The sequence below is a fragment of the Leucopleurus acutus genome (genome assembly GCF_964270905.1).
Source record: "Leucopleurus acutus genome assembly, chromosome: 14".
Classification (NCBI taxonomy): domain Eukaryota; kingdom Metazoa; phylum Chordata; class Mammalia; order Artiodactyla; family Delphinidae; genus Leucopleurus; species Leucopleurus acutus.
Window position 1 is genome coordinate 47,986,131 of NC_139156.1, and position 27,433 is coordinate 48,013,563.

The window sequence follows — 27,433 nt, forward strand, 5'->3', positions numbered from 1 at the left end:
AGCTTCTTTCCCAAGGAATTCACAGAACCTGGCATGGAACATGGGCTCAATAAATTCTTCTTGTTCACAACTGCCCTGCGCTGCCAGCCACGTGCTGCAGGAAAACACTGCAGGCTTCAGCCAGCCTCAGCTCTGCTCTCATCCCACCACCTCGAGCTGTCCAACCCAGGGCATGGCAGTTACAGCCATGCCAGTGTCTGTGGTTGCGTCTATAAAACAGAGTGAAGAGGTAAAGACTCCACAAAGTAAGGGGATGGGTACAGGCTGTGGCACATGGGAGGCCTCCACAATGTCAGTTCCCTCCCCTAAAGACTCAGACAGTCCTTGCCACTCGGGGCCCCACGTCTCATGGCAGGAATTCGTTGTATCTCAGCACTGCTGTGAAAATAAAGCCATCAAGAGAAGAGGCCTGGGGAAATCATGGCAGAGTTCTGAGGAGAGACTGAACAGAAGGTCGAGGGTTTTGACAGAAAAGTCAGGATCCCCGTTATGCACAGTGTTGAAACTGTACCAGAGTTCAGAGCCGGATGTGCAGATGTGGCTCTTGGAAATCAAGCCCTTAAAAACTAGCCCAGCTGCAGGGGGCAGGAAGCCCCCAGGCTGCAGTGCTGCGGTCTGCAGACAGCCAAGAACAGAGACACGTCCATGGGTGCCCGTGGGTCCAAAGGGCACAGGGCCCCTACTGTCCCTGGGGCTGAGTCCATGGGCCCAGGGCAGCTCCTGGGACTGCAGCTCCTTACTCAGGGACTGCACTGGAGCAGCCGCAGCAGCTGGGGCACTGCAGGGACTGCATAACAGCTCGAAGTGGCCCCCTCCGGCTCTCCGCAGACAGGCTGTTCTCGCTGGCAGGGGCCCGCTGCAGCTGCTCAAACTGCATCTCCAGGTGCTTCTGGATGGCCAGGCCGAGTACCTCAGGGTCCACTGCAGCTCCGTACACCTCCCATGTCATGCCCTCAGCATCCCATCGCACGTCCCGCACAGGGGGTGGCACCTCCTCCAGGCTGGACCCCAGAGTTGCCTCCGAGAATGTGTGCAGGGCCACAGGGGCCTCCAGAGGCGGGCTGGTGGCCACAGCTTTGCAGACTGCCTTGGGGGCCGCTTGCACACCAGCATCCTGGGCTGACAGAGGTGATGCCAAGATGGGGGCCAAGTCACTTGCTGAGGTCATGGTCCACATATCCTTGGTCCTGGCGCCAGCCTCCATAGCTAACCCGGTGGGACCCCAAGGGTACGCACAGCAGTGGGAATGCCCAGGAAGCCCCGCAGACAACCTACATTGGAATTTCACCCCGTGCTGAGCCTGTAGCCCGGATTCACTCACTGATGCCACTAGTTTAGGAAAGGCCAGGATCCCTGGGGCAGGCAAGCCGTGGCAGCAGCTGCTGGCCCCCACCTCCCTCACACCACAGAGTAGCGCTGCTGGGGGCAGAGCATGGCAGGAGGTGGTGGCCGACTGCCCGGTGGCTTTGAGGCTGCTGCTGTGGGTCACTGTGCCCCCCAGGTCAGGTGGCGGCACCCACACCTGACTCTCTTCCAGTGTCCAGGCTGAGTTTGAAGTCTCATCCTCCAGAGCCAGGTCCCTTTCCAGGCCTGCAGGGGCTTGGCCACCCCGGCCAGAAGCGCTGCTGGGCTGCAGCTGAGCTCTGTGGACAGGCGAGCTGCCCAGGGCCGAGCAGCTGAGGCTGGCCTTCCGGGCACTGCTGTGGCGCCAGATCTGGGTGCTGCAGACCAGGTCCGAGTGGCTTCTCTGCACAGCGGCGGTGCTGGTGTCCCGCAGGCAGCACAGGTCACCACCGCCCACAGCGCTGCTCTGCCACTGACCCACGGCCCCGGGCTGTGGCCGGGGGCTGGAGGCACGTGCCTGTTCCTCACTCTCAGCCTGGTGCCCTTCCTCCTCCGGGACCTGGGCACCCGTGCTGGCCTCGCCCGCCTGGGCCTGCCATACGGTGCTGCTGGCGCTCTTGTGGAGCTCCGGCCTCTGCCCCCGGCCTGCGTCCAGCAGGCTGGAGGAGCTCCAGGACAGGGGCTGAGGGCAGGGACTGAGGGGTTCCTGGGCACCCCGCTCAGGGCGGCTGGATCTCATGGCTGCCTGCAGGAGAGAGAGAGAGGGAGGGAGCGGCGTCGAGTCGGGTGCAGCACTTCCGCTGGACTCTGCTGGGGGCCCACAGGGTGCAAGGCACACTGCGGGGACAGCTTCAGTCCCAGCCTGCCTGACCAGGCAAAGCCACAGCAAAACGATGACAGGAGACCAGACACTTCAAATCAAGGTCACCACACATTATACACAGGGATGACACTTCAAATATCTAAAAACCAGAACCGAGCGATCAGAACGAGCCCTAGGGTAAGGTCCTAGAGACCACTCAGAAGGCCAGCTGTTGACTCTTTACTGCTGGGTTATGGGGAAGCGGGGAGCCAGGGGAGAGGCCAAGCCTGCTGGGGACAATAGGTCTTAGCACAGAAGTATTGCAGTATTTTAATAACAAGTAAAGCTCAACTGGTGAATACTAGCCAGGTTCCTCCCACAACTGTCAGTATCTCTTTCACCTGGACTAGAGCCTCCTTGGTACACGGTGCGGGGAGGGGGCTCAGAGAAGTTTCGTGGGACAAGCAAGAAATGAATACAGGGCACACTGAGAACCACCTTGGGTTCTCCCATGCCCCCTCCCCATCTTCTCTCGCGTAGCCTGACTGAGCTGTCACGTCTCTGGGGATCAGTCTTGGCTGCCGTGAAGGGGAAGGGCTTTCCTGGCTTCCATCACAGGTTCCAAGCGTAGGAAGAGGCCCCCATACCAGCCCTCTACGCTCAGGACTCACTCGGCATTTGCTCATTCCTCCCACAGCCATCTCCTGAGCACCTACTGCATGCCAGGCTCTCGGAACTGGGCAACATGGAACTAGTTTAGATCAGCTGTGCCCCCCCAGAATGGGGTCCAGTACAGGCCTCCCCCGCTATCCAAAAGTACAGCATTCCTATGGAACCGTTCGTAAACCAAAATGGTGTAAAGCAAAGAAGCAACTTCCTTTTCTTGTAAAATCCTCTTTGGATTTCTTTCCTTTATTGAAAACATGTACTAATTAATGTAGGTCTCTCATAAAAGTGAAGTGACATAAAGTGAACTTTTGAAAAGAAGGGGATGCCTGTACCACCAGACACCCGCACCCTTCCTGCCCCATTCCCTCCCTGCCATTCCTGTCCCTTCCTCTAGCCATACAGACTCCTCCAGATCTGCCCACTGGCCCGTCTGCAGCCCAGAGTCAGCACCGGCCCCTTCAACCTTGGTGTCTCCTCCCGGGGAAGCCTTCCCCAACGGGACTGGCTCCATCTCTGGCTGAGCACTGTCTGGCCTGGATGGAAAAGTCTGGCCAACTGTGGGCCTCCCACCAGCCTGAAGCTGTCAAAACCTGTGGCCTGTTCCCCACTGTCTGTCCTAACACGTGGCTGGCACTCAGAAAGTGTCTGCCGTGTGTCTGATGGAGAAAACAAGCGAATACAAGAGTAAACCCGTAGGGGAAAGGGCTGAGTGCCAAGAACGGGGTCTGAGGGAGGGCATTTCCAAGGCAGGAGAGCTCACTTTGCATGATGGATCAGAACTTCCTGGAGGACCAGCCATGCAGGTCAGGCCTGGAGAGAGAGGAGGGAGATGGTGCCAAGGGGGAAGGAACAAGGAACAGGGTGAGCAGAAAGCAGGAGGCATGTGTTCAGAGCACAACAAGGGGGCAGCAGGCTAGGGGCTGGGCAGGGCCCCAAAGGGAGGGAGTGGGGTCAGGGCATCTGGGCCAGCCTGGCCCCAGCCAAAGCTGTGAATTAGAAACATTACTCTGAGACTCCCAGCCAGGCAGGACCAGCTGGAGAAACACGGCAGGGATAGCAGGCAACAGCTGCAGTTTGGGCAACCCCAGTCCTGCCTTCCCAGCCTGGGCTGATAAGAACTGTCAAGAAACCAACCACCCTGGCCAGGTGAGCAAGGCCACTTGAAAGGGAATGTGGGAAGGGCTCTCGGGAACTCAGTTTCTGTATATTACAGACTTCTTGCTGTCCCAGAGCTCAGGAGATGGCTGGTGGCTGTTTGAGCCAACGGTGAGGATGTTTCTAGGGCAGCTGCCCCCCGAGAGCTCCAGGCTTGCTATGAAGCCCAGTTCAGCACAACTTCCGGCAATGATGGAAAGATGCCGCTGTGCTATCCAATGCAGTAGGCACTGGTCACATGCGGCTACTGGGCACTTGACGTGTGGCTAGTGTGACTGAGAAACTGAAATCTTGTTTTATGTAAATTTAAGTAATTGAAATTTAAAGGGCCACATACGGTTAATGACGATATATAACCACATATGGTTAATACTGGACTGTGCAGCTATAGACATGGTCCCAGCCTGGGCAGGAGTGTCCTGTCCTGGCTGCTCCTTGGGGCTGAAGCCAGACTCATCCCTGGAAGAGTCAGGAAAAGGATGAGTAGGCAAGAGAGGACTATGACCCAGGCCCAGCCCTCAAGGAGTTCTAAGATGGACACATAAACAGAGAAGGGCGACAAAGCCAATAACAATCACAGTGATGATAGTAAGAAAAACAGCTCCCAGTGCCCAGTCACCCGCTGTTTGCCAGGCGTGTGCCATCTCCTTTCCAGCACTGTCTCATTTAATAGTCCAAGCAACCTCATGACATATGTCACCTGGGACGTATAAGAGAGGTTTAGTGACTTCCTCAAGGGCACACAGCTGGTAAGTGGTTAAGCCAGGAATTAAACCCAAGCGTGTCTGAGGGTCTCTGTGCTCCCTCTGAGCACCGTGCAGACCTCTATCCCAGACACCATCACTCTCCACTGTCGTTGTTTTTTATTTACTGTTGCCATGGCTCAACTGGAGTCCCAGAACCCGGTGCAGCGGCTGGCACTCCCAGTGGGGCCCACAACATGCCAGTGGAACAAGTAAATGAGTAGGAGCAAAGCCTGGATGTCCATCCCACCCGACCTGCTTCTTAGCAGCTTCATAGGCTGCCCAGAGTCAAGAGGGCTGCGTGGGAAGGCTGTGGTCACAGATAGCCCCTGGCAGGCAGACAGCCATGGAGCCCCAAGGCCAAGTACGCCAAGGAAGCCCCATCTGGACAGCCTACACAGCTTCTGGCTGAGCCTCACCTACCCTGGACCCTCCTCACAAATAGGTCCTTAAGAAGCCAGGCCAGGCCCTGGCCCCCCTAAGGAAAGGGTGGGACAAGGCTGGGGATAACCTCAGACTCCACCAGGAGCTGGTGAGAAGCCGTCAGTGACAAGGGTCCCGCTGTGCCTGCCTCACCAGATGGCTGTCTAGTGTCCAGGGTTAGTCATCACCCAGTGAGAGAACAGTGACCACAAAGACACCGGGGGTGGGGGGAGGAGGTTATATTTCTGTTGGTTCCCTTCCTCAGCCCACCTCCACAAATGGCAGGTGACAAAACTGAGACCTGGAGCAGCTCAGAAATGTCAAAGAACCCACAGCTGAACCCTGGCTGGCCTTCCCAGCCCGAACGAGGAAAGGGCTTCGAGGGAAGTCACTCGAGTTATGCCAGGGAAAGGAGGTTTCCCACACACCCTACCACCAGGAAGAGGGGTCTCTCGGGAAGCAATGGAGCTGACCAAATGAACCTTGGAGCCACGGGCAAGCAGGTGGGGCAAGGGGTCTGCTTCCAATCCACGCTCTTCCCCTTCCTACATATGTGCACTCAGGTGGACCCCTAACCACTCTGAGCCTCAGTTTCCCCAATCTGCAAATCGGAAATAAATCCCCACCCTGCAGGGTTGTTGTGAAGACTGAACGTGATGGCATATAGACTGCCTGGAACAGTGATTGTTAATAATCTTATCTTTCTTCCTCCCATCAGGAGTGACTTGTGCTCAAGGTATCACAGGACTAGTACTTGGGGTTGGGGGGGAGCAGAAAGATGGCTTTTAGGAAGACATCGAGACACTCTATAGGTTAGCCTGGTCTCGCTTCTTAATCTTTCCTACCCTCACCTCATCCTAGGACCTAGTTACCAACAGTGCTCCCAATGTCTCCATCATCACACTGTTTCCAAGTCTATTGTAAACCTCAACTTCGAAGGATGCCCATGCACACGCTCATACCTGCATGCATACGGACACACACAGGTTGGAGTCTGCATTCTAAGTGCCCCAAATGGCATGTCCATCTGCCTTAAAAATCATGGAAAAGGCTCTGGTTTCATGCAAAAAAGAGACCCTGGGAAGATGTTTTAGCACCAGTTAAAGCACAGGCACAGAGGTATCCAAGACCCCTAGTGTTCTTTAGATGACACTGTAATGTTCTCTCTCCTGCCCCATTTGATGCCAGTCAAATTTGCAATGTGGCCAATTCCCCGTGGCCAAGGCAGCACTCTCCTGCTGCCTCAGTTCTGCTTGTCAGCAAGTGGAGGAGCAACCAGCCTCACATGCAGCATTCAACCAATATCATTTGGAGTAAAAAACTCCAGTTCTGCAAAAACTTCCAGTGGCCCAACCAAAGAGAATGCTGGGTTGACCTGGTCAGAGGTTCCAACTCCTGCTGTGTCGCCCTAGCGGAGGAGCCCAAGGCCTCTGGGGATGAGCCCAGGGGGATTACCAAGGCCAGTGCAAGCAGGCCCCACCGCAGACCACACCTGCGGCATCCATTTCTTCTCTTTTAAGGGACAGGCATTTGGATGGTGACTTCTGCTTCCAGCAAAACCAAGACAGGAAAAAGCAAAGCTATGTGGTCAGGAGGGGAAACTGCTCATATGTTGAGATGTGGATCTTACCCCTCAGGGACTAGGGAGGGATACACACCACCCAAATCCTTCACTGCATAGTGAGGGTGTGGCAACCTCCAGCAGGTGGTCTGATCCATCCCAGCAGCGAAAGAGGGACCGACAGGACCAGACTGTTTAGGGCCAAAGTGGGGGAATGCAGCGGGGAGCATTCTTGAGCTACTGAGAAGTGTTTAGAGGGACAAAACGTACCCCTCACAGAGCCTTAAGGACAAGATGCCCAGCTCACAAGCTATGCGGGAAAGGATTCTGGGGTAACAGTGGGGCAGAGGCCCCAGGACCCAGCTCTGCTCCCCACAGAGAAGCCTAGGCCCCACCAGCCCCAGAGCTTCCTCCCCTGAGGAGGATTTGCCCATACTTCCCAGGAGGAACCTGGGATGGAGAAGGTCAGCCTCCAGGCCCAGCTGCCCCAAACCCGAAGCAGCCCAGGTGGCTGGTGTGTCCCTACCTGTGTGGCCACAGGCACCCAATGAACCAGCATAGGCCCACGCCCCAGCCGTGGACACACCAGAGGCCGACACACAGGCCCGTTTGCTGTGTGAGCCTGCAGGAAGCAGCATCCGCGCAGCTGCGCACCGCACAACAAACGTACAGGCTGTGGAGCCTAAGGCCCGAACACACCACACCGCACACTCTCCCCCAGGGGCAAGGGTCCCTGCCCTGACCCTCCCACACAAAGCCCACCGGGACTCAGGGCGAAGGTCCTCAACGCGATCCCCCAAACTAGGCTACAGACCTTCCCAGCAGCAAAGACAGTGACTGAAGGAAGACGGGGCTGTGGGCCAAGGGGGTAGGGATGGAGGGCAGGAGGAATGAGAGGGAAGGGAGGGCGGGGGCTGGGGGCAGTGGGAGGAGGGTGGGGTGGGCGGTGGGGATGGAAAAGGGAGGAGGAGAAACCATAGGAACAGGGGTGGAGGCAGAATGAGACGGGGTCCTGGGCAGAGTATTGAGAAATGGGAGGATGGGCAGAGGAGACGTGGAAGAGGGGATAAGAAAGGCAATGAGACCAGAGAGCGGAGGGATGCGGCCATGGGGGGCGCTGAGCACTGGGTGGGGGCCGGGATTCGGAGGGTCCGAGCGCAGGGAGAGGTGAGGAGTGGGGTTCCGGGGCGCAGGAAGGGGAGGCGCCGCCCATCCCACCCTCCTTCGCCCTAACACTGGCGAGAACGGAGCTGGCCTCTCACCCTCTCGCCCGCCCAAGGCCGCGCAGGCCGGCGGAAGCGCTGCTCCTGTGGCCGCCACAGGTGCCCGGCGCAGCGGCCCAAGATGGAGCCGAGCCGGACCTGGCCTGGGCCGAAGACGCCGCCAGCCGCGGTCCGCCCGGCCCGCGGAGCCAGCGCCGGGGAGGAGCCTAGGGGTGACTGGAGGCCGGGGTGGGGAGCCGGGGCAGACGGGACGAAGGGGGCGGTGGCCCTGCTCACCTGGGCCCGCCCCGGCGCTCCACCGCCCACGTCGGCGTCCCGGCCCCGCCCCCGGCCCTGCCCCCGCCCCCGCGGTCTCTCTGGTCCCCGCACTATCCCCACATCCTACAGCCCCACGAACCCTCCCCTACTCTGCCCCGCGAGCCCCCAGTCCTCCTTCCTGACCCCCTCCTCGCGGTACGTCCCACTGTCCCGTCTTTTCGGCCCCGCCCCCACTATGATCTCCAGTTTTACAGGCCTGTCCAACGACCCCCAACCCAAGACACCCATCTTCCCGACCCGACCCCGCCGTCCCCAGTCTCACAGGCTCGGCTCCCCACAATCCTCCAGCCCCCGACCCAGCTCCCCAGCCCAAGTCTTCCTAGCTCCACCGCCTCGGTCCTTGTTCCCCTCCGTCACCACGCCCCGCACAGAGGTCTACAGCCGCTCTGGAGACCCCCTTTCTCACGGCCCGCACCGTGTTCTTGGTCACCAGGGCCCCGCCCTTCACAAGTCACGGACTTCCCACCCTGCCCTCGAGAACCCCAGCGCTAGGACCTGTCCCCTGGGATAGTCGGTCGGGTCCCTCTTCGTCCCCGCCCTGCGGACGTTCATTCTCCAAGCCCTGGACCCCAGAGTCCGATCCTCTCAGATTCACTCTCGCAGACCCCAAGACCGACCCTGGTCCTTTGCACTCCGCCTCCACGGCCCCTCCAAGACCCAGGTCTTGTCCCCAGAGCCCTCCACCCGGCCTCCACAACCTAAACCTACTAGATTCCATGCCCAGAGTTGCTTCCCCAGCTCTGGCCCCAAAGCCCGTATTCTCCCACACCTTTCCTCATCCCTTTCCTTGCCCATGTCCCTGTCTCCACCTTTGTCCCCAAACCAACCCAACTCCTGGCATTCAATCTTCAGCCCGCTCCCAGGGACCCCAACAGCTGGCTTGTGCATTGACCATGTGGGAACGAGCCGACTCCACCCAAGCTCGCACCCCTTCCTGCTGCTCTCTGCAGCCCCAAAACGCCCTGTCTCACTCTGTCCCGGCCCTACGATGCCAGGAGCCAGTCCAGGCCCTGGGAAATCCCGATCCTGCCCTACTAGGATGGGGGCCTGTGAGCTCAGTTCGCTCAATATCCCCCAATCTCTGACAACCACGGGCTCCTTACACACAGACTCCCAACGGGCGTCCACCAGCCCAGACTGATCCTGACCCCTTCCACCCTCGAGATTCCTACCACCCTCCCCCCAACCCCCAGGGCCCCTTGTAAGAGAATCTTGTCGTATCTCTGGGCTCTGAGAATTGAGCCCCAGTGTCGACCCTCCTCTGTTGATCCCAGCTTCAGGGACCACTGACCTGCCCAGCCCTTTGCTGAGGGGGCTGCACCCCTCTGGTTCAGTGGCAGAAGAGGCAACACCATCTCTACTGCTCTTCCTGTTTGGGAAGACCTCAGGCCCCAGCCTCACTTCTCCGGTCTCCACCAGCCCTGCGCCTCCACCCAGCATCAAGAGGGGACCTGCAGAAAGTTCCCCAGCCATTGGAGAGTGGAAAGCCCAGGCAGGAGTCTGCACCATTCACTTTCCGTAGCCCCTAGCCTGGCAGCTAGTCCAGAGGAGGGGGCATGCGGCACTATGCAGCAGGTGTGGCTTGGCCCTCACACCCAGCTGCCCCCACCCAATGCCTTGGTGTGTTCTCTGCATGTGAGACCCCTCCCAGCCTTAGTACCCCTCTCTGTAGCTCTGAGCTGCCCCTCATCAGTTTGTCTCATAGACCAAAGTACGCAACAGATAAACAGTCATTCCCTCAGTATCCGCGGGGTATTTGTTCCAGGCCCCACCGCAGATATCAAAATCCTCAGATGGTCAAGTGTTATAGTCGGCCCTCTATATCTGCAGGTTCCACATCCTTGGATTCAACCGACTGCTGATCGTGTATTAAGTTTGCCATCTGTGGTTGATTGACTCCACACGTGCGGAACCCATGGATACAGAGAGCCGACTATACCACCATGTCACACACAGCATTTGACCCTGTGGGTCATGCCCTCATGCTTCTCTGCCCAGATTTTAATGACGGGCATCACTGTCTGCTCCCCCCAGCCTGAGATCTTGCCGCTTAGGGCCTGGAAGCATTGGCTTTACCTTCTCTGCCCACCCACCCCACCCCTCCAGTTACAGCGTCAAGTTGGGATCTCACTCACTGGTGAAGAGGGTGGGGTTCTGCTCAGGAAGACTCAGACTGTCTTAAGCACCCCTTTCCAGTGGGGTCTCTTTCCCAGGGTCTAGCAGATGGCTGGCCTCCTCACCACACACAGCCTGGCAGGGGGATACGGCCAAAAGGGGGCATGTTGGGGACTTGTTTGCTGAGACCACCACCCACTCCTGCCCCTGCCCAGGAATTAGGGCCCCTCCTCCAACATCTCATGACTCTTCCTCTTATTTCCTTTGTAGGGAAGTCAACAGAGTTCCAGGAAGGGAGGAGCTATGTGGGGATATACTGAGAGTTGGTGCCTCAGACCTGGGGCTCCCAGCTCCCTGAGCATCAGAGAGCCCCCCGAGAACCTCACTGCAAGTGTTTCAAGGATCCCTGCTTGGAGGTGGGTGTCAGCAGATGTCTGCCATGCTGGATGCCCGCAGATGCAGCCTGACTGAACCTGCCATTAGGGTCTCTGAACAGCACCCTGGCCTTGGCCCCTTGGCCCACTGGTCCTCTTCTTCCATTTGTGGCTGGTCATGGGAGCTCTCCTGGCTGCAGTGGCTGCCGGCAGAGAGCCCAGGATGGAGAGTCAGACAGGGATGACAATCCCAACACCCCCGCATATTCACTGGTTCTGTGATCTCACACCCAAGCTAAACCATCCCTCTCTCTGGGCATCAATTTCCTCATCTGCAGATACTTATTCTTACCTCACAGGACTATAGGAAATAGAGAGTTTGTTTAAGTGTTCTGTAGAGTCTTCTTGCTGCTATCAGTCATCTGATCAAATATTTATCGAGCTTCTCCTTTGTTCTGGAGATACAAGCTAGGACTGCATGGGGTGGGGATGGGAGTGGAGTTTGTTGATTGCTTTGGTAGAGAGAGAAGGTGCTTGACTTAGGACCTCACGGGCCAAGTGCCATTTCCTGAGACTCAGACCCTGACAGAAGAGAAGCAGGTATGGTGGGCTCAGGAGTTCAGTGGGGGCATGCTGGGATGGGTGGGACAGCAGGTGGAGAGGCGAGTGGCACATACAGGACTGGGGTTTGGGCTTCCCCAGGAGGTCTGGGCATCATGGGCACAGGGGTCCCTGAAGTCACAGGAGTGGATAAGGTCTTCAGGGAGAGTGTGGAGAAGAGGACCTAGGACCCACCTGTGAGTAACCAGGTGGCAAAGGACTGAGAAGGAGCAGCCAGAAAGGAATGAGGGAAACCGGGACATTGCTGTGACCCCGGGCGCTTAGAACAAGCAGCTTCAACGAGGTAATGGAGCCAGAGCCACTGGAGTCAAGGGGGAAAATGGAAGACAGTGCTTGTGCAGACAACTCTTTTAAGGATGGCTGTAAAGGGGAAAGGAAAACAAGGTGTTACTTGGAAAGGGGTGTGGGATCAAGAAAGAGATTTTTTGGTGTTGGTGCTGTTTTTTGGTTTGCTTTTTTTTTTGGCTGTGTTGGGTCTTCGTTGAGCACGGGCTTCCTCTAGTTGCAGCAAGCAGAGGCTACTCTTCGTTGCAGTGCGCGGGCTTCTCACTGCGGTGGCTTCTCTTGTTGCGGAGCACGGGCTCTAGGCGCGTGGGCTTCAGTAGTTGCGGTACATGGGCTCGCGGGCTCTAGAGCGCAGGCTCAGTAGTTGTGACGCACGGGCTTAGTTGCTCCGCAGCATGTGGGATCTTCCTGGACCAGGGCTCGAACCCGTGTCCCCTGCATTGGCAGGTGGATTCTTAATCACTGCACCACCAGGGAAGTCCTGGTTTGCTTTTTAATATGATGCATCATGTAGTGGGTTTCCTTGATTTCAAGAAACAGAAAACAACACTGGTTAAGTTAAGCAAAAAAGGAACTTGTTGGAAGATTGCAGAGAGCCCAGATGGAAGCTAATGCAAGAGAGCTGGCCTTGGTCCCTCAAGACAGGAGCCAGGCGAGGGCAGACCCCAGCAGCAAGGGCCACCCCACCGTCTAGAAGGAAGGGTTTCAGTTGTTTGTCTTTCGTATACCTCTCAACTTGAGATTTAAAGAACCAGGGAAGCAGGAGCTCATTTGACTGAGCTTAGGCCACATGCCCTCTGTCCTTGGACGGTGAGAGGAATACCTGGCCGAAGGCATCTCTAGGAGCATCACACAGGACCCACCAGGACCTCACACACAAGGCATTTTCCCCAGAAGGAGGAATGGAGACTGGGTGGCCAGACACAGACAGATCACGGCACATTGTAACAAACTGAGTACATTTGACAGTGGGGAGAAGGGCCCATAGAGAGGGAGTGCATGAAGAAAGAGTGGGAATCACTGCTGGCGTAAGGTCCCCAGTGGGATCCTGAATGTGGTAAACAGGAGTCAGGCAACTTCTGTGTGTAACCAGAGGGCAAGAAAAAATGATGGGGTAATACCTAGGTGGGGCACTAGGTTTGGAAATGGAAGTTCGTTGATCTCTGTTTTCCTGTCTGATGGTTCTGTTTTCTCTGTGTAATAAAATGCAAGATCATGTGCTGAGACAGACAGGGGAAGATGGAAAGGTTGGAGGGGCAAGGAGGGAGGAGGAGGTTTGAAATAGTTGTCGCAGAAAGTGGAAGAGACTACTGGCCAAAGAAATGCCATGGAAGATCACCAAGAAATATTGGGAGCCACGCAAGTTTGGAACCAGAAATCATAAAGAAAGAATCTTCATCAAAGAAAAACAAGTTTTAGTTAAGACTCACAGTTATGAGAGAATTAGAGAGTTAAACTTTAAAAGGTGCTTTTGGGACTTCCTTGGAGGTCCAGTGGTTAACACTCTGCACTTCCAATGCAGGGGGTGTGGGTTCAATCCCTGGTCGAGGAACTAAGATCCCACATGCCAGGTGGTGTGGCCAAAAGATAAGAATGAATGAATGAATGAATGAATGAATAAATAAATAAAAGGTGCTTTTGATGCATCTCCACTTAACCAACTTGTGGAACGAGTCAAGGTCCCCATTCCTTCAGTAAAGACGGTGAGCAAAGCCTTCTGGATGCTGGTAGCCAGGAGGACACACTTTAGCTGGCTGGGCACCTCTGCTCTCCCAGCTGAGTTGCTGGCTTACCAAGAGTCAGTTGAGTTTGTATCCAAACTTACTTATTCCAACCATATGTGTTATCATTATTCAAGGTAATTAAACAGCACATGAACCCATGGAATATGAATATGAAAAGAAAGTTTTGTTTCTGTGAAAACTGGGATAATGCTCTGGAAAGCGAGTCATCAAAACTGCTGTCAGTTAAGTGTGGGAAAGGCAACTTGAAAAAGCATAAGAAGAAAGTCATAACATCTAGACAAATTCTGAATCAGATTGCTCCCCATACGTCTCTGAGTTAACTTGCCTATTAACCAATCATTGATCAGAACTGAACCCTGAGTAAAAGGGCTAATGTTTAGGCAAAGAAGAGAACTTACTGAATCTAGCTTCAAGCATTGCAAAATTCAAAGGCTCTGTCTCTCGCACTCCTTCCCTCTGATCCCCTCTGGGTTAGAGTCATTCTTACCTGGGCTCTCTCCTCTTGGGAAACAAGGGTTGCTGGCAGCCCCAAATCTACATCCTCATGTCTCTGGATCCACAAATCAAATCTTACCCTGCTTGACAATCCTGGGCCAGGGGGGAGGGAGTTCTTCGATTGGCCAGCGTGTGTCGTGTGCTACTCCCGGGAGGGTGGGGACATTGTGCTATGACTGACAGCCCCTCCAGGGTCCCAGAAGGTGGTGAAGATGCAAGATGCTGTTGCCAGACGAAAGGGGAAGTGACACTGAGCTAGCTCAACAGTGACCACTGGGGCAGCAACTCTGGGAGTCTCAGAAAAGGAGACGCTGAAAGTTCAAAGGTGTCGATGTGTCATTGCCTAAGGAAGAGAGAGCTTTGACTAAGTTGAAAGGTATATGCTTGTTTTTCAGACAAAAATATCCCTAGAGTGTGAGAGACTCTTCTAGCCATAAGATCCATGAGTGAAAAGAACCTCCTGGAGAGAGAAGACTCCCTGGGACCTGGCATCTAATAGATGCTCGCCAAAGGAACAAAGGAAGGAAGGAAAAGAGGGAGGGAGGAAGGGTTGAAAGGTAGTTTACCCAGGAGTACCTATTACCACCTCAGTTTAGTCCACAAACATTTTACTGAGTCCCTAATAAGTACCAGTCCTCAAGGCCTCTGTGATGGGAGATTCGGGGACAGCAATGACAGACACACAGACAGACAATTAGATCATGGTGATTAAAGGAGGCGGAAGGGGCTGGGGCACAACAGGAGAGAGCCTATAAATAGACCTCTGTGGCTTTGCTCCCCGCCATCCATCCCCCCATTTCATTTGGAGGATCACCCCAAGACCGAGATTGCTGGTCATCCCCCACTATTTATTCTCCCTTTCTATAGTAATAGAACTCCTCTAGCCAAGAACATGACTACCCAGAATAAAAGCCACATTTGCCAGACACGGTGCTGCGAGGCCTGCCAAGGGCCTAGGTTGTGTCCAGTGGGATGTTAGCAGAAGTGATGGAGTGCCATTTCTAGGTCGTGCCCTTCAGAAAGAATGTGCCTTGGGACTTCCCTGGTGGCCCAGTGGTTAAGACTCTGCGCTCCCAATGCAGGGGGCCCAGGTTCAATCCCTGGTCAGGGAACTACATCCCACATGCATGCCACAACTCAGAGTTCGCATGCCACAAATAAGGAGCCCACCTGCCGCAACTAAGCCGGTGCAACCAAATAAATAAATATTAAAAAAAAAAAAAAGAATGTGCCTCGCCGTTTCCCTCCTCGCTTGATGGGATGAAGTCATGGCATTAAGCCAGTCTGTACCATTCAGATGAGGGCAGGGCCCTAGGGATGTCAGAGCAGCAAGCTAGAAGGGGCCTAAATCCCAACACTGTGCATGGCCTATCAGTCCTGGACTATCTATGACTGAGTATCACATGAAAGAGAAATTGACCTCTGGCCTATTTGAGCCACCCTTTGGGGTGCGGGCTGTCTTGCAGAAAGAAAGCTTATCTATTCATTAACAACAATTTTGACCTGGAAGGGAAGTGCTGCGGGTAACAAAACTTAAAATATGTTCTAAATACATATTATTGCAGGCTGGAAAGCCGGAAACCCATGTTATGCCACACGAAAGCAGTTAATAAACTGATTCCTCCAGTGCCTCGGAAAGTCATCTGTAGCTCTAGGGAAATGGTTGAAAATTTCAGGATGTTGAGGTTTTCGGGCTGCTTCTTGCCACTCTCAACAAAGTCCTACATGAGCCAGAAGGATCTGGATAGAGGTGGCAGCGTGCAGGCAGAGATGGGGGTTGGTGTGCTAGGAGAAGCTCTCTTTGCCTTTTGGCTACAACCTAAACTGAAAAGGTTTTCAGGTTGAAAAATCCTACTGCTTCTATAGCGCAAACTGAGGCAGATATAGGAGATGTTTCTGAAGAAGTGGTATTGGCAAGAGGCAAGACCATGGACCCCTGTCTTTCTCAAGTACTTTCAGTGAAAGGTTCTCAGTGTGACAGTGACAGTCAGCTCACTGGCAAAGACCAGGTGGAGGATATTGCCTTCCAATCCAAGCTGAATGTTTTCACTGGTCTCAAGTTGAGAGGGTAGTGAACAGGTATATCATATAGGCTCATAAATAAAAGACCAGAGTTTTAAATTCTCTTACATGCCCAAAACTAAGATTTTGAGGGACATGTGTTTCCCAAAAAACCACAAGCCCGGCCAGCAGCAGCCTGCATTGTTGACTCAAAGCAATGAACCCCAACTCACGAAACCCACACCAGCAGGACGTGGGCTGAAAAGCTATGCAGCCCCAAGAGGGGTGCACCTTCGATGCCCACTTCAGATGTGGCCACAGAAGAGAGTGAACAAAGTGGGGAACAGTCCTGGAGAGAGGACCTTCATCCAAGGAATTTGCTCCACACCCTGGGATTCTTTGCTATTTCTGCCCACCAAGGTTTGATGACAGCAGCCAACCAGTGGCTGCAGGCATTTCCATTTTCCCTTCTTCTGGACAGGGGTTCTACTGTGTTATACTGTTCTAATGTACTGTTGTATATTGGGTGTGATGAGGCAGCTAACTTGTGTATGCTGGGCACTGCACCACGAAGAACTACATCCAGACCCCACACTGCAGGCTGTCCACGCCCAGATCCCAGGCTGGGAGCTGGGTACAGGCAATGGATAGAACTCTGGGGTTGTCTTCCCCCGGGGGAGGACATTTGAAGCTTTGGGAGAATGGAGCACACAGACATTTGGTTGGCCAAAGGGACGGACTGGGAATGAGACTGCTAATTGGCCCCTAATGGTCATGATCTCCTTCTTCTATCTGGGGACATGGAAATCCAGGGGGAAAAAAAGACAATATTTCATTATCTTCCTGAAAGCTATGTTTGGCCAAGTAACTGACCAGTAGGACTGAAGTGTGGAGAGGCAATGCCTGTGACCAGAAGGGGTGAACCCTCCTCTTTCTCTTTTCTGTTCCCACTGGCTGGGTGGTAGAGATGGTGAAACATCTCATACCACACAGATACCTAATACCTAGGGCTAGTGAAGCAACAAGATAGGAAAACACCTGGGCTCCCAGGCTGCTTACCTACACACAGGTAAGAGAGAAAGAAACTTCTATCTTGCTTAAGCCAATCTCACCTGAAGTTTCTCTTCCAGCAGTTCAACCTGTATGTTACAAATTACTCACCCTCTCCTCTCCTCCATGCCCATGTGCTTTGGGTGGGTCTCAGGAGGAAGAGCATATGACGAGGCCTAAGCCAATCACTGCATCACATTACCCTGGCCGCAGAGGTTGTTCAGGATAATAGGTCTGTGTCCCACTTAGCGCCAATGACATACAATAAAGAATTTCTCTAGGAGTCTTGAGAAAGAAACTCACTCACTGGGACTTCCCTGGTGGCGCAGTGGTTAAGAATCCACCTGCCAATGCAGGGGACACGGGAGTCCTCAGGAACGAGCAAGACAGATCCAGAAATATCCATTACTGCATTGCTTCCTTCCTGGAGCTAAGTGCACCATCTAACCTCTTGACTTTCCTCTTTTCCACTCTTTCTACCAACTAGAGACCTCTACTGACGCAGAATTCCAGCTGCTTGGACACCTTGAATCACCAAGGCCCCAGCTCCTCCTGGTGGCATCTCTTAATGCATCCTTGCGTCTTCCTCTGCAGCTAGCTGCCTTGCTCCTGCCATCTTTCCAAACTCCCAGTTCAAACAAGAGGAGTCTGATAGACATATGTGATCTTTAATGCCAAAGAAAAGCTCACAAGTCCTGCCCAGCCAATGAACGCAGCACTTTAGACCATGTGGCCCTCTCCCACCCAATGGCCACATAGTCTAAAACATGTCCACCTACTAGCTGTCCCCTCTGCTAGGGCTGTGGGCATAGCAGGTGCCACCACTGATGTATTGTACTTCTACATAGAAGTACATTAGCCAGGGCTTCCCTGGTGGCGCAGTGGTTAAGAATCTGCCTGCCATGCAGGGGACACGGGTTCGAGCACTGGTCTGGGAAGATCCCACGTGCCGCGGAGCAACTAAGCCCGTGCACCACAACTACTGAGCCTGCACTGAGCCTGTGCTCTAAAGCCCGCGCGCCACAACTACTGAAGCCCGCGCACCTAGAGCCCATGCTCTGCAACAACAAAAGCCACCACAGTGGGACGCCCACGTGAAGCAACGAAGACACAGTGCAGCCAATAAATAAATAAATAAAATATAAAATATATTTTTTAAAAAAAGAAGTGTATTAGCCAGTGTACCCTTTGGACTTTGAGAGGCAAAAACCCAACTCAAATTGGGTGAAGCACCAAAGGACTTTTCTTTGGCTCTTGTAAGGCAAGAGTCCAAAATCAGGTTTGGCTGAATCCAGAGGCTTAAATGATGTCAGCAGAACCTGGCACCTCGGAGCTTCCCTGGTGGTACACTGTTTAAGAATCCGCCTGTCAACGCAGGGGACATGGGTTCCAGCTCTGGTCTGGGAAGATCCCATATGCCGCAGAGCAACTAAGCCCCAAGTGCCACAACTACTGAGCCTGTGCTCTAGAGCCCACAAGCCACAGCTACTGAGCCCACGTGCCACAACTACTGCAGCCCGCACGCCTAGAGCCCATGCTCTGCAACAAGAGAAGCCACCACAATGAAAAGCCCGTGCACCGCAACAAAGAGTAGCCCCCGCTCACAGCAACTAGAGAAAGCCTGTGAGCAGCAACGAAGACCCAATGCAGCCAAAAATAAATAAATAAATTTATTTAAAAAAAAAAAAAAAAGAACCTGGCACCTCTTCGTCTCTTTTAGCTCCACTTTCCATACGTTGTTAACTCAGCAGCTCCCGGATTAGATCCTCACAGCTCTAAGTCCATGGAAAAGAGTTTTAGGAATTGAGAATAATGTCAAATTATTGTAATAGCTATTATTGTTATTATCACTCCCAACAGTTCCCCTTAAATTCTAAGTCTGAGTCATAATAAACTAACATGAGTCACTGCCCAGCTCTTCACTCATCACCATGGCCTAAGGAATGCAATGTTCTGACTGGCCAGCTCTGGATCAAGCTCTAGAGTCAAGGAGAAGTCAGCCGACCCTAAGAATAGAGGTCTGAGAACAGAGGAGAACACATGGATTTTGTCACCAGAAGAAGCAAGAATTGATTCTGGACAGGGAAAAACACCAAATATCCTTTGCAAGCTGCACCTTTGGCCACACGACATCCACTCCTATCCTTCCTCCCATAAACATAGTTAAAATATTCTTGCTTAAGATAATGAATGCAATTTTACCATATGCCACCGAAACTCTACTCATATCCACTGCAACAGAAGACCACAGGGGACCTAGATTCTCAATCAGTGACTGCCTCCAGCTCCAGGTCCATAATCTCTGGGTGATGTGCAATGCTTTCAGGGAGCCCAGAAAGAACTGTACTAAGTGAGGCTCTGAGGACTAGAGAGCAGAACCTAATGGATGATCTCTTTAGCATGCAGGCGAATCAATTCCAATCAGTTTCCAATTCGTCTGGATTATTCCACTCAAGATGCAGGTTTCAGACTGAAAGCATCTGATTGACCTAATCTGCATCCCATACCCAAACCCCCTTGACCAGGACAGAGTGCATCTGATGGAAGAGGGAACATGGTTTCTGTTATTCTATGAGGGAAGCAGGTATACATGGCAGATCCTCACCACATCTATTTCTAAGACTTGACAAAGAGATAGAGACACTGCTGAAGAGCTAGCTGGTGGGAGGGTGGCTGAGTCAGCGGGCTCAGATGTGGCATCAATGGCTGCTCCAGATATGCAAGCATCCCTCATGCCTGAGAACCTATGGACTCAATTCTTTTTATGAGGCCACTAAAACAGCCCTTGCTCTGGCGAAACTGGGACATTGTTTGTGCCAGTTCAGGCCAGGGTGTTGGTTCCTTGCTGATCCTATCATTATATTGCCTGAGGACCAAATGATGGACACTGCTGATTGCTTACCTGTGTCAGGATAGGCTAGGTTACACGGCAATAGCAAACCTCGTGAAAATATCAGTGTCTTAACTAAACAAAGGCCTATTTCTCTCTCTTGCTTTATGTCCATCATAAGTTGGCAAGAGAGCTCTGTTCCTCATAGTTCCTCAGGAACCCAGGCAACTGGAGGCTTCTTGACATATGCTTTTACAGGCACCACATCGATGGAAAATGATGGGGAATCACGCACCAACTCTTAAAGCTTCCACTACAAAGTGGTATGTGTCACTTCTACTCATATTTATTTCATTGGCCAAAGTAAATCACACATCCACGCCTAAGCCCCAAGTGGAGGTTTGTACCACCTGCATGAAGAAAGGAAAGCCAACTGCACTGGCCAAGTACACACACAGCACTAATGACAAACACTACCCAAGTTCTCTCGTCTTCTTTCTTCCTAACGGAGTCACAGTTTTATCCAGGATGACAATGTGCCCAGCTAAATATACATTTCCTAGTTTCCTTTGTAACTAGGAGTAGCCCTGTGACCTCATGCTGACCAATGAGATATAAGAGGGAATCATCAGTAAGGAAAGCTAGATGTGATGTCCTAAGATGCAGCAGTCATGCTGTGACCATAAAGACAGAGCTACACAATAAGGAAGTTGAAGGAGGGGAATGAGGGAGCCTAGAATCTTAATGAAATCCTTGAGTGGCTGCCTTTCCCTAGGCTGCCAATCTCTGGGCTGCTTGTTACCCAAGAACAGTAAACCCTTATCTCTTTTAACCACTGATTGTCGGGTTGTACAGTGTTTGCATTCAAATACATACCTTATTATTTATCTTCTCTGTGTTTGAAGTTTCTCACTGTGGGTTTTAACATACAGATGATTCATGGTACAAGGAAAAGAACATGGACTTTGGATCACTCAACACTGGCTTCAAATCTAGGCTTGACCAATTTCTAATTATGTGTGCTTGGGTGGATAACTAAAGACACATAACTAAGGTTCTTAGAGCCTTAATTTCCTTATAATTATAAAATGGGAACAAAAACCCTGTGACACGGACAGCCATCTCTGAAGTCCCTCGCCCACCTCCCACTGTAAGACTGAAAAGTCAGTTACCTGCTTTTTTCGTCTCCCTTGAAACCAGCATGGCTGTGTGTGGGTCTTGCCCATGAGGTATGAGTCAACATGCTCAGGGCTTTCTGATGGAAGGAGAGAAGTGAGTGAGGAAAGAAGCACTTAGCCCACCCATGTTCTCTTCCTTCTTTTTCTGCCTTTGAACTTGGTGATAGAGAACACCACGCTTGGTGCTATAGTAGCAATGTTGCAACTTTAAGCTGACGCATGCTGAGATGGCAGAGCAGAAAGACACAAGGAGCCTGAGTCTTTGATGACACGCTTTGCCACACCAAATCTGAGGCCATCTAACTCCAATTTCTTGTTAAGTAATACTATATTTCACCAATTCTAAGATCCACATTCTTTGTCACATGTAATACCTCTAAAATCAAGTCACATCTCACAAACGATTTGATAATAAAGAATTGCTTCAGGGCTTCCCTGGTGGCGCAGTGGTTGAGAGTCCGTCTGCCGATGCAGGGGACACGGATTCGTGCCCCGGTCCGGGAAGATCCCACATGCTGCGGAGCGGCTGGGCCCGTGAGCCATGGCCGCTGAGCCTGCGCGTCCGGAGCCTGTGCTCTGCAACGGGAGAGGCCACAAGAGTGAGAGGCCCGTGTACCACACACAAAAAAAATTGCTTCATAGTTTGATAGCATTTTTTTCTTATGCAAAGAAGGTAGTGTACTAATGATACATTTCATAATCAAAGTTAATAAAATATGGTAATATGGTAATATGGTAATATATATATATATAAAATATGGTAATATGGTAATATATGGTTAATAAAATATGGTAACCAATCTCCTTATGGTTTAAGCCACATTTAGTCAGGTTTTCTGTAAGCTGTAGCCAAAATAATTCCTAACTGATTAAAAAAAAAACACCTACTATAACATAAAAATCAAACTTATGGTCACCAAAGGAGAAAGAGTTGGGGGAGGGATGAATTAGGAGTTTGGGATTAATGGGTACACACTACTATATGTAAAATAGATAAACAAGGACCTACCATGTAGCACAACGAACTATATTCAATATATTGTAATAACCTATAATGGAAAAGAATCTGAAAAAAAATATATATATATAAACTGAATCACTTTGCTGTACATCTGAAACTAAAACAATGTTGTAAGTCAACTACACTTCAATAAAAACTTGTTTGTTTTGAAAAGAAGAAAACTTCATAATCTAAAAAATAAATACCTACTATAGAGGGTGGTTATGAAGAATGAATGAATAAAATAATGTAAGTAAAGTATGTACTTTGTGTAGACAGTTTTCAAGGGATGGTATTTGGTCAGCGGCTCAATATATATATTTTTTTATTAGCGTATAATTGCTTTACAATGTTGTGTTAGTTTCTGCTGTACAATGAAGTGAATCAGCTATATGTACACATATATCCCCTCCCTCTTGGACCTCCCTCCCATCGTTCCCACCCTACCCATCTAGGTCATCACACAGCACCGAGCTGAGCTCCCTGTGCTCTACTGCAGGTTCCCACTAGCTATCTATTTTACACATGGTAGTGTATTTATGTCAAACCTAAACTCCCAATTCATCCCACCCTCCCCTTCCCCCTCTGTGTCCACATGTCCATTCTTTATGTCTGCGTGGGTCATTTGTAGAGATGTGGCTCTATATCTTTTTATATAAATTCTTTTTTTCTACCATGTCCAACAGTAAACACACATACACATGTATACACACACTCACCTAAGAGGGGTATATGCCCAGAAAATAAGGCCAGGTAAACAAACTCTGAGTTACAAGTTTGGCCCACAGAGAACTCAAAGCGGGTGGCAATCTTGTATCATTTGAGATTCTTGATTACAAACGGCAGATACCCACCCAAACTTGCTTAAGTACAAATGGGAATTTGTAGACTCACCTAAGAGAAGAGTTCAACAGTGTTCTGGCTTCAGACATGGTCTGATTCAACCGTCACCAGGACCCAATATTTCTCTCCCTCTGATCTCTGGTCACCACAACTCCAAGATGATCCTGTTCTCATCGGGCTCTTTTCTAATAATGCAAGATTCCTGCATTATATTCAAGGCCTTCGGGAAGAGCACCTGTCTCTCTCCCACCATTGTGAGGAAAAATGGGTTACATCTCATTGGCCCTGATCAGCCCTGTGCCTGTGTCTTTCTGAACCCATCACTGCACCCAGGAGAGGGAACTGCAGAGGAATCAAGGCCAGCTCCAAAACAGAGGGTGGGGTCAACCACACCTGAGCCATCAGCACTGAGACAACGCACACAGGGTACCATTTTAGCAGAAGAAGGATGAAGGATGCTGTGTTACAACAACCCCAGGTATCCTCCCTGAGCCTTTTTCTCTCTTTCCCCTAAATCCACTACCACCACCCAGGCCTTGGAGCTTTACCACTCCCACAACAATTAAGGCTGGTCCAGGGACTTCCCTGGTGGTGCAGTGGTTAAGAATCTGCCTGCCAATGCACGGGACACGGGTTTGAGCCCTGGTCCGGGAAGATCCCACATGCCGCGGAGCAACTAAGCCCTTGCGCCACAACTGCTGAGCCTGCTCTCTAGAGGCCGCGTGCCACAACTACTGAAGCCCGCGCACCTAGAGCCCATGCTCTGCGACAAGAGAAGCCACCGCAATGAGAAGCCCGTGCACCGCAACGAAGAGTAGCCCCCGCTCGCCGCAAACTAGAGAAAGCCCGCGTGCAGCAATGAAGACTCAATGCAGCCAAAAATAAATAAATTAAATTAATTAATTTAAAAAAAAATTAAGGCTGGTCCAGGGAAGACCAAAGTCAGCCAGTAAGGAGAAGTGGCAAGACGATCCACCCGGGGCCACAGCTGCAAGGTTTGTGAAGCAGGAGAAAGGATGTAGCTCTTCAAAGGTGAGCCCTGCTCAGCTCCCCACTCTAGTCTCACCAAAGTAATCAACAAGAGAATGACTGTGTTTCAGTCAACTCTTGCTGCCTACAGAATCTCTTGGGCAGTAAGCATTTATATCACCCTTCCATGTCTGCGCCTTGGCTGGGGTAGGTTGGCATAAGCTGACCTAATTGATTCCAGGCTCCCAGACCAGTTTGGATCTGCTCCACAGATCTCTCATCAGTCTGGAACCAGCAGCTCCCTGGGTCGTGCTCTTCTCACCTCAATGGCAGAAGCACAAGAGAGCAAGGCAGACCCCAGACTGGTCAGAACTAGATAGGAAGCTGATGACTGAGATTCCTGGAACATCACCCTGTTAGCTCACCACCAGCAAGTCAGTAGAAAGTCACATACCCTGCAGCCCTCCCCCAAATTTGCTTTTAAAACTCTTTCCTGAAACCCATCGAGGACTTCAGGCTTTTTGAGCCAGTTCTCCTTGCCTGGCCCTTGCAATAAACCTTTCTCTGCTCCAAACTCCAACACCTCAGCTTGTCTGGCCTCACTGTGCATTGGGCACACAAACTTGGGTTCAACAACAGATTCAGTCTTCAGAAAAGCCCGGTCCAGGTAATACATCTGAAAACCTGAGCTAGAGTTAAGTCTTCCCGTCTCCCATAGCCAGGGCCAGCCTCAGGCAACCCCCTGATCTCTGAGACAGTGTTGTGGTCAGCATCTTCTACTCTCTCACCTTGCCTACTGCAGCCTTCTGAGGTCAGAGCATAAGGAGAGAGGAAAGGAAGAGGTAGGGAACGTCCTTTCTTTTTTTTTGCGGTACGCGGGCCTCTCACTGCTGTGGCCTCTCCCGTTGCGGAGCACAGGCTCCGGACGCACAGGCTCAGCGGCCATGGCTCACGGGCCCAGCCGCTCTGCGGCACGTGGGATCTTCCCGGACCGGGGCACGAACCCGTGTCCCCTGCATCGGCAGGCGGACTCTCAATGACTGCGCCACCAGGGAAGCCCCCAACAAATGAATCAGAAGCCACTTGCTCACTTCTCAGCCCCTAGAAAGTTTCCCTCCTACTTCCTTCTGCTGCAGCCCCATCACCCCAGCTCTTCCGTTCATGTGGCCCACATCCGATCATGGGAATTATGCGCACAGCCCGCATCCTGACAAGCCCCAGGAGCCCCAGTGGTAATTCCCCGTCACTCAGACCCACATTCCCACCACAAGTGGCACATCTAGTCCCCGAGATCCACAGCTCTTTGACCCTCATTAGAGGGAGGGCAGCTACTTCCCAACACAGCAGCAGATTGCTCGGGCCTCTGGCTCTCTCTCCACCATCTCAAGCCAGAAGCCACAATTGCCTGTGCGCACCAACCACCAGTTCATTTCCTCCCAAAGCGAGCTCTCAGAGTGGCCCTGTTGAAGCCGAAGCTCGCTGGGCTTGAGGGGAGGGTGTAGCTTCCCCCCTGCCCCGCTTGCCGAGGGTCCCACGTCACAGCCCAGCCTTCCCCAAAGGCATCTCCCAAGTCCTCTCTCTCCTCCACTCTCCCAGCCTTTTCTTTCCCACTATGGGCCAGTCATCTAGCTGGTTCTCAGCCGCCTTTGAAAATCGACATCATAGTCTACCCCCACTCTTTGGAGTTCGGTTGCTAACTTCTTAGTATCTCAGCCAAAACGTCAATTGAACAACTTGAAATATCAAAAGAAAAAAAATTTTTCCCAGCAGCCCCCTGGAAGATGTCTTCATGGATCTCACTGGCTAAAACACAATCCTATGGCCACCCCTAGCTGCAAAGAGGTCTGGCCAAGTCAGAATGTAGCAAAGGGAGATGTGGGTGTCAGGAATGGCTCAGACCCTCCAGATGCATCCCTGGGGGCCAAGCACACTGCTGTCCCTAACAAAATCTGGGTTCCACTGTGAGCATCGGAGAAGCTGGAGGAAGGGTTGGGGTGGGTGTTGAAGGCTAAGTAGTAAATTAACTGTTGTTTGTCACAAATGGCCCTGGTCGATAAGACCCTACACTCGAGTGGCCAACAATCCTTGGGACAGCTGCCTGGTCAGAGGTGACAATTCAGAAAGGGCAAGCCTTGCACTGATCCCTGATTTCTGCTCTGAGGGGCAGCCTTGGTGGTCAAGGAACCCGGAGCTAGAACAGCTAATCAAACCTGGCCAGCCACTCCCTAGCCTCATCTCCTCAGTGTCCCGCACTTTCCACCTGAGTAAAATGGGAATAAGAGCCTCACAGAGCTTGCTGTCCCCACCTCCCATTCACTTCCTGCCTTGGCTAACAATTAATTAAGAGTCTTAGTTGCAAATATCAGAAATCAACTCATACTGGCTTAAGAAAAAAAAAAAAAAGGTAACTTATTGCACCACCCGGGATGAATGGCTGCCGGCACAGCAGGACCAAGAGCAAGACAGCTTCCTCAGGCCTCCCACGCTGCTCTGAGCTCTTGTCTCACACACACTCCTCCACACGGGCGCTCCCAACATCCCCAGACTCAGCTCCTGCAGCTCAACAACTCCCACCAATAAAGGGAGTGATCCCACAAAAATTCCAAGATTGATTCTGATTAGGTCATGACCCCACCCTGAACCTATCGCTGTGGTCTGGGTCATGTGCAAAGCTCCAGAAAAGAAGCAGGGGGGAAAGGGAAGAGATCAGCTTCTATCAGCTACTACGTGGACAAGGAGAGGAGAGAGTCGTTCCCGAGAAAGAAGAGGCAGGACGCCGTTGCCAGGAGAGGAAAAAGGCTGCCAAGCAGGGAACAGGAAGCAGGGAGAACTGGGCAGGGGAACAGAGAACATCTCTGGGAGGCAGGAGTGAGCCGTGGGCTCTGGGCTGCACCCTGGGACCCTGGGCGGTCGTCCATAGGATGGCACACATTTGGAGCCAGCGTGGTGGAGTAGGAGAGAAGGAGGGGACTTCTGACCTGACAAGGACAGATGCTCCCTCCAAGCTCCTCAGCAGAAGGGGTTATGGGAAATTCAGGTTATGGGAAATTAATTAGGGTGGCTGAGGCCACCCTAATAAAACCAGAGAAAAGTGATGATGCTGGTGGGGGAAACCCTTCTCCATCTCACAAAGAGGGACCTGGGGTGACTGGGCTGGAGTTGACATAAATGTCAGAAACACAGTCTTCCACACGTTTCTCAGCGTGTCCTTTATCCTGCTCTGGCCTCTCTGTTCCTAAGTGATGACAGATGACACTTCTTTAGACAGGGCTGATTCTTAAGGTTAATTGAATGTGGCCTTTTGCGTGAATCATCCATTGCACTGAATTATTAATCACCTGCAGACATTTGCAGGCTTTTAAACACTTGGACTTCCTGCAACCCTCCTTGGAAATGCTTTTTCCAGTGGAAATATGACTTCCTTTTGGCCAAGGAAAACAGAAACATTGCCTGCTGCTGTTTCCAGATTTCCCAGCTCCCAGGGGCCCAGTAAGGAGCAAGGTCTGAAAACAGGAAGCAGGGCCGGGGCTGCAGGCAGACTCAGAGCCCATTCTTTTCTGCGGAGTTGGCTCCAGGCCAGCCTGGTCTCAGAGCCTCCACGGGACAGTGGACAGAGGGAGACTGACCACAGTGCCTGTGGCTGTTGGCCTTGTTCATGGTCATCTCCACAGGAAATGGTGTCCAGGGGC

General features: G+C 52.2%; 1 protein-coding gene across 2 annotated transcripts in view; it reads right to left on the reverse strand.

Annotated features, from left to right (window-relative positions):
- Positions 1–736: 736 nt before the first annotated feature.
- GPRIN2 (G protein regulated inducer of neurite outgrowth 2) overlaps positions 737–27,433 on the reverse strand; it is a gene marked incomplete at its 3' end in the record, with an annotated part of 37,293 nt that continues 10,596 nt past the window's right edge. Inside the window, exons 1-2 of one of the 2 annotated variants that reach the window (XM_082854227.1) lie at positions 2,548–2,565; positions 737–2,089 (exon numbers count right to left, since the gene is read on the reverse strand). In XM_082854227.1, coding sequence (XP_082710353.1) covers positions 737–2,083 — 1,347 coding nt within the window. In that variant the 5' untranslated portion in view covers positions 2,084–2,089; positions 2,548–2,565. Of the gene's footprint in view, positions 2,090–2,547; positions 2,566–27,433 lie in introns of those variants that run through there. The other variant, XM_082854226.1, reaches the window with a different exon arrangement.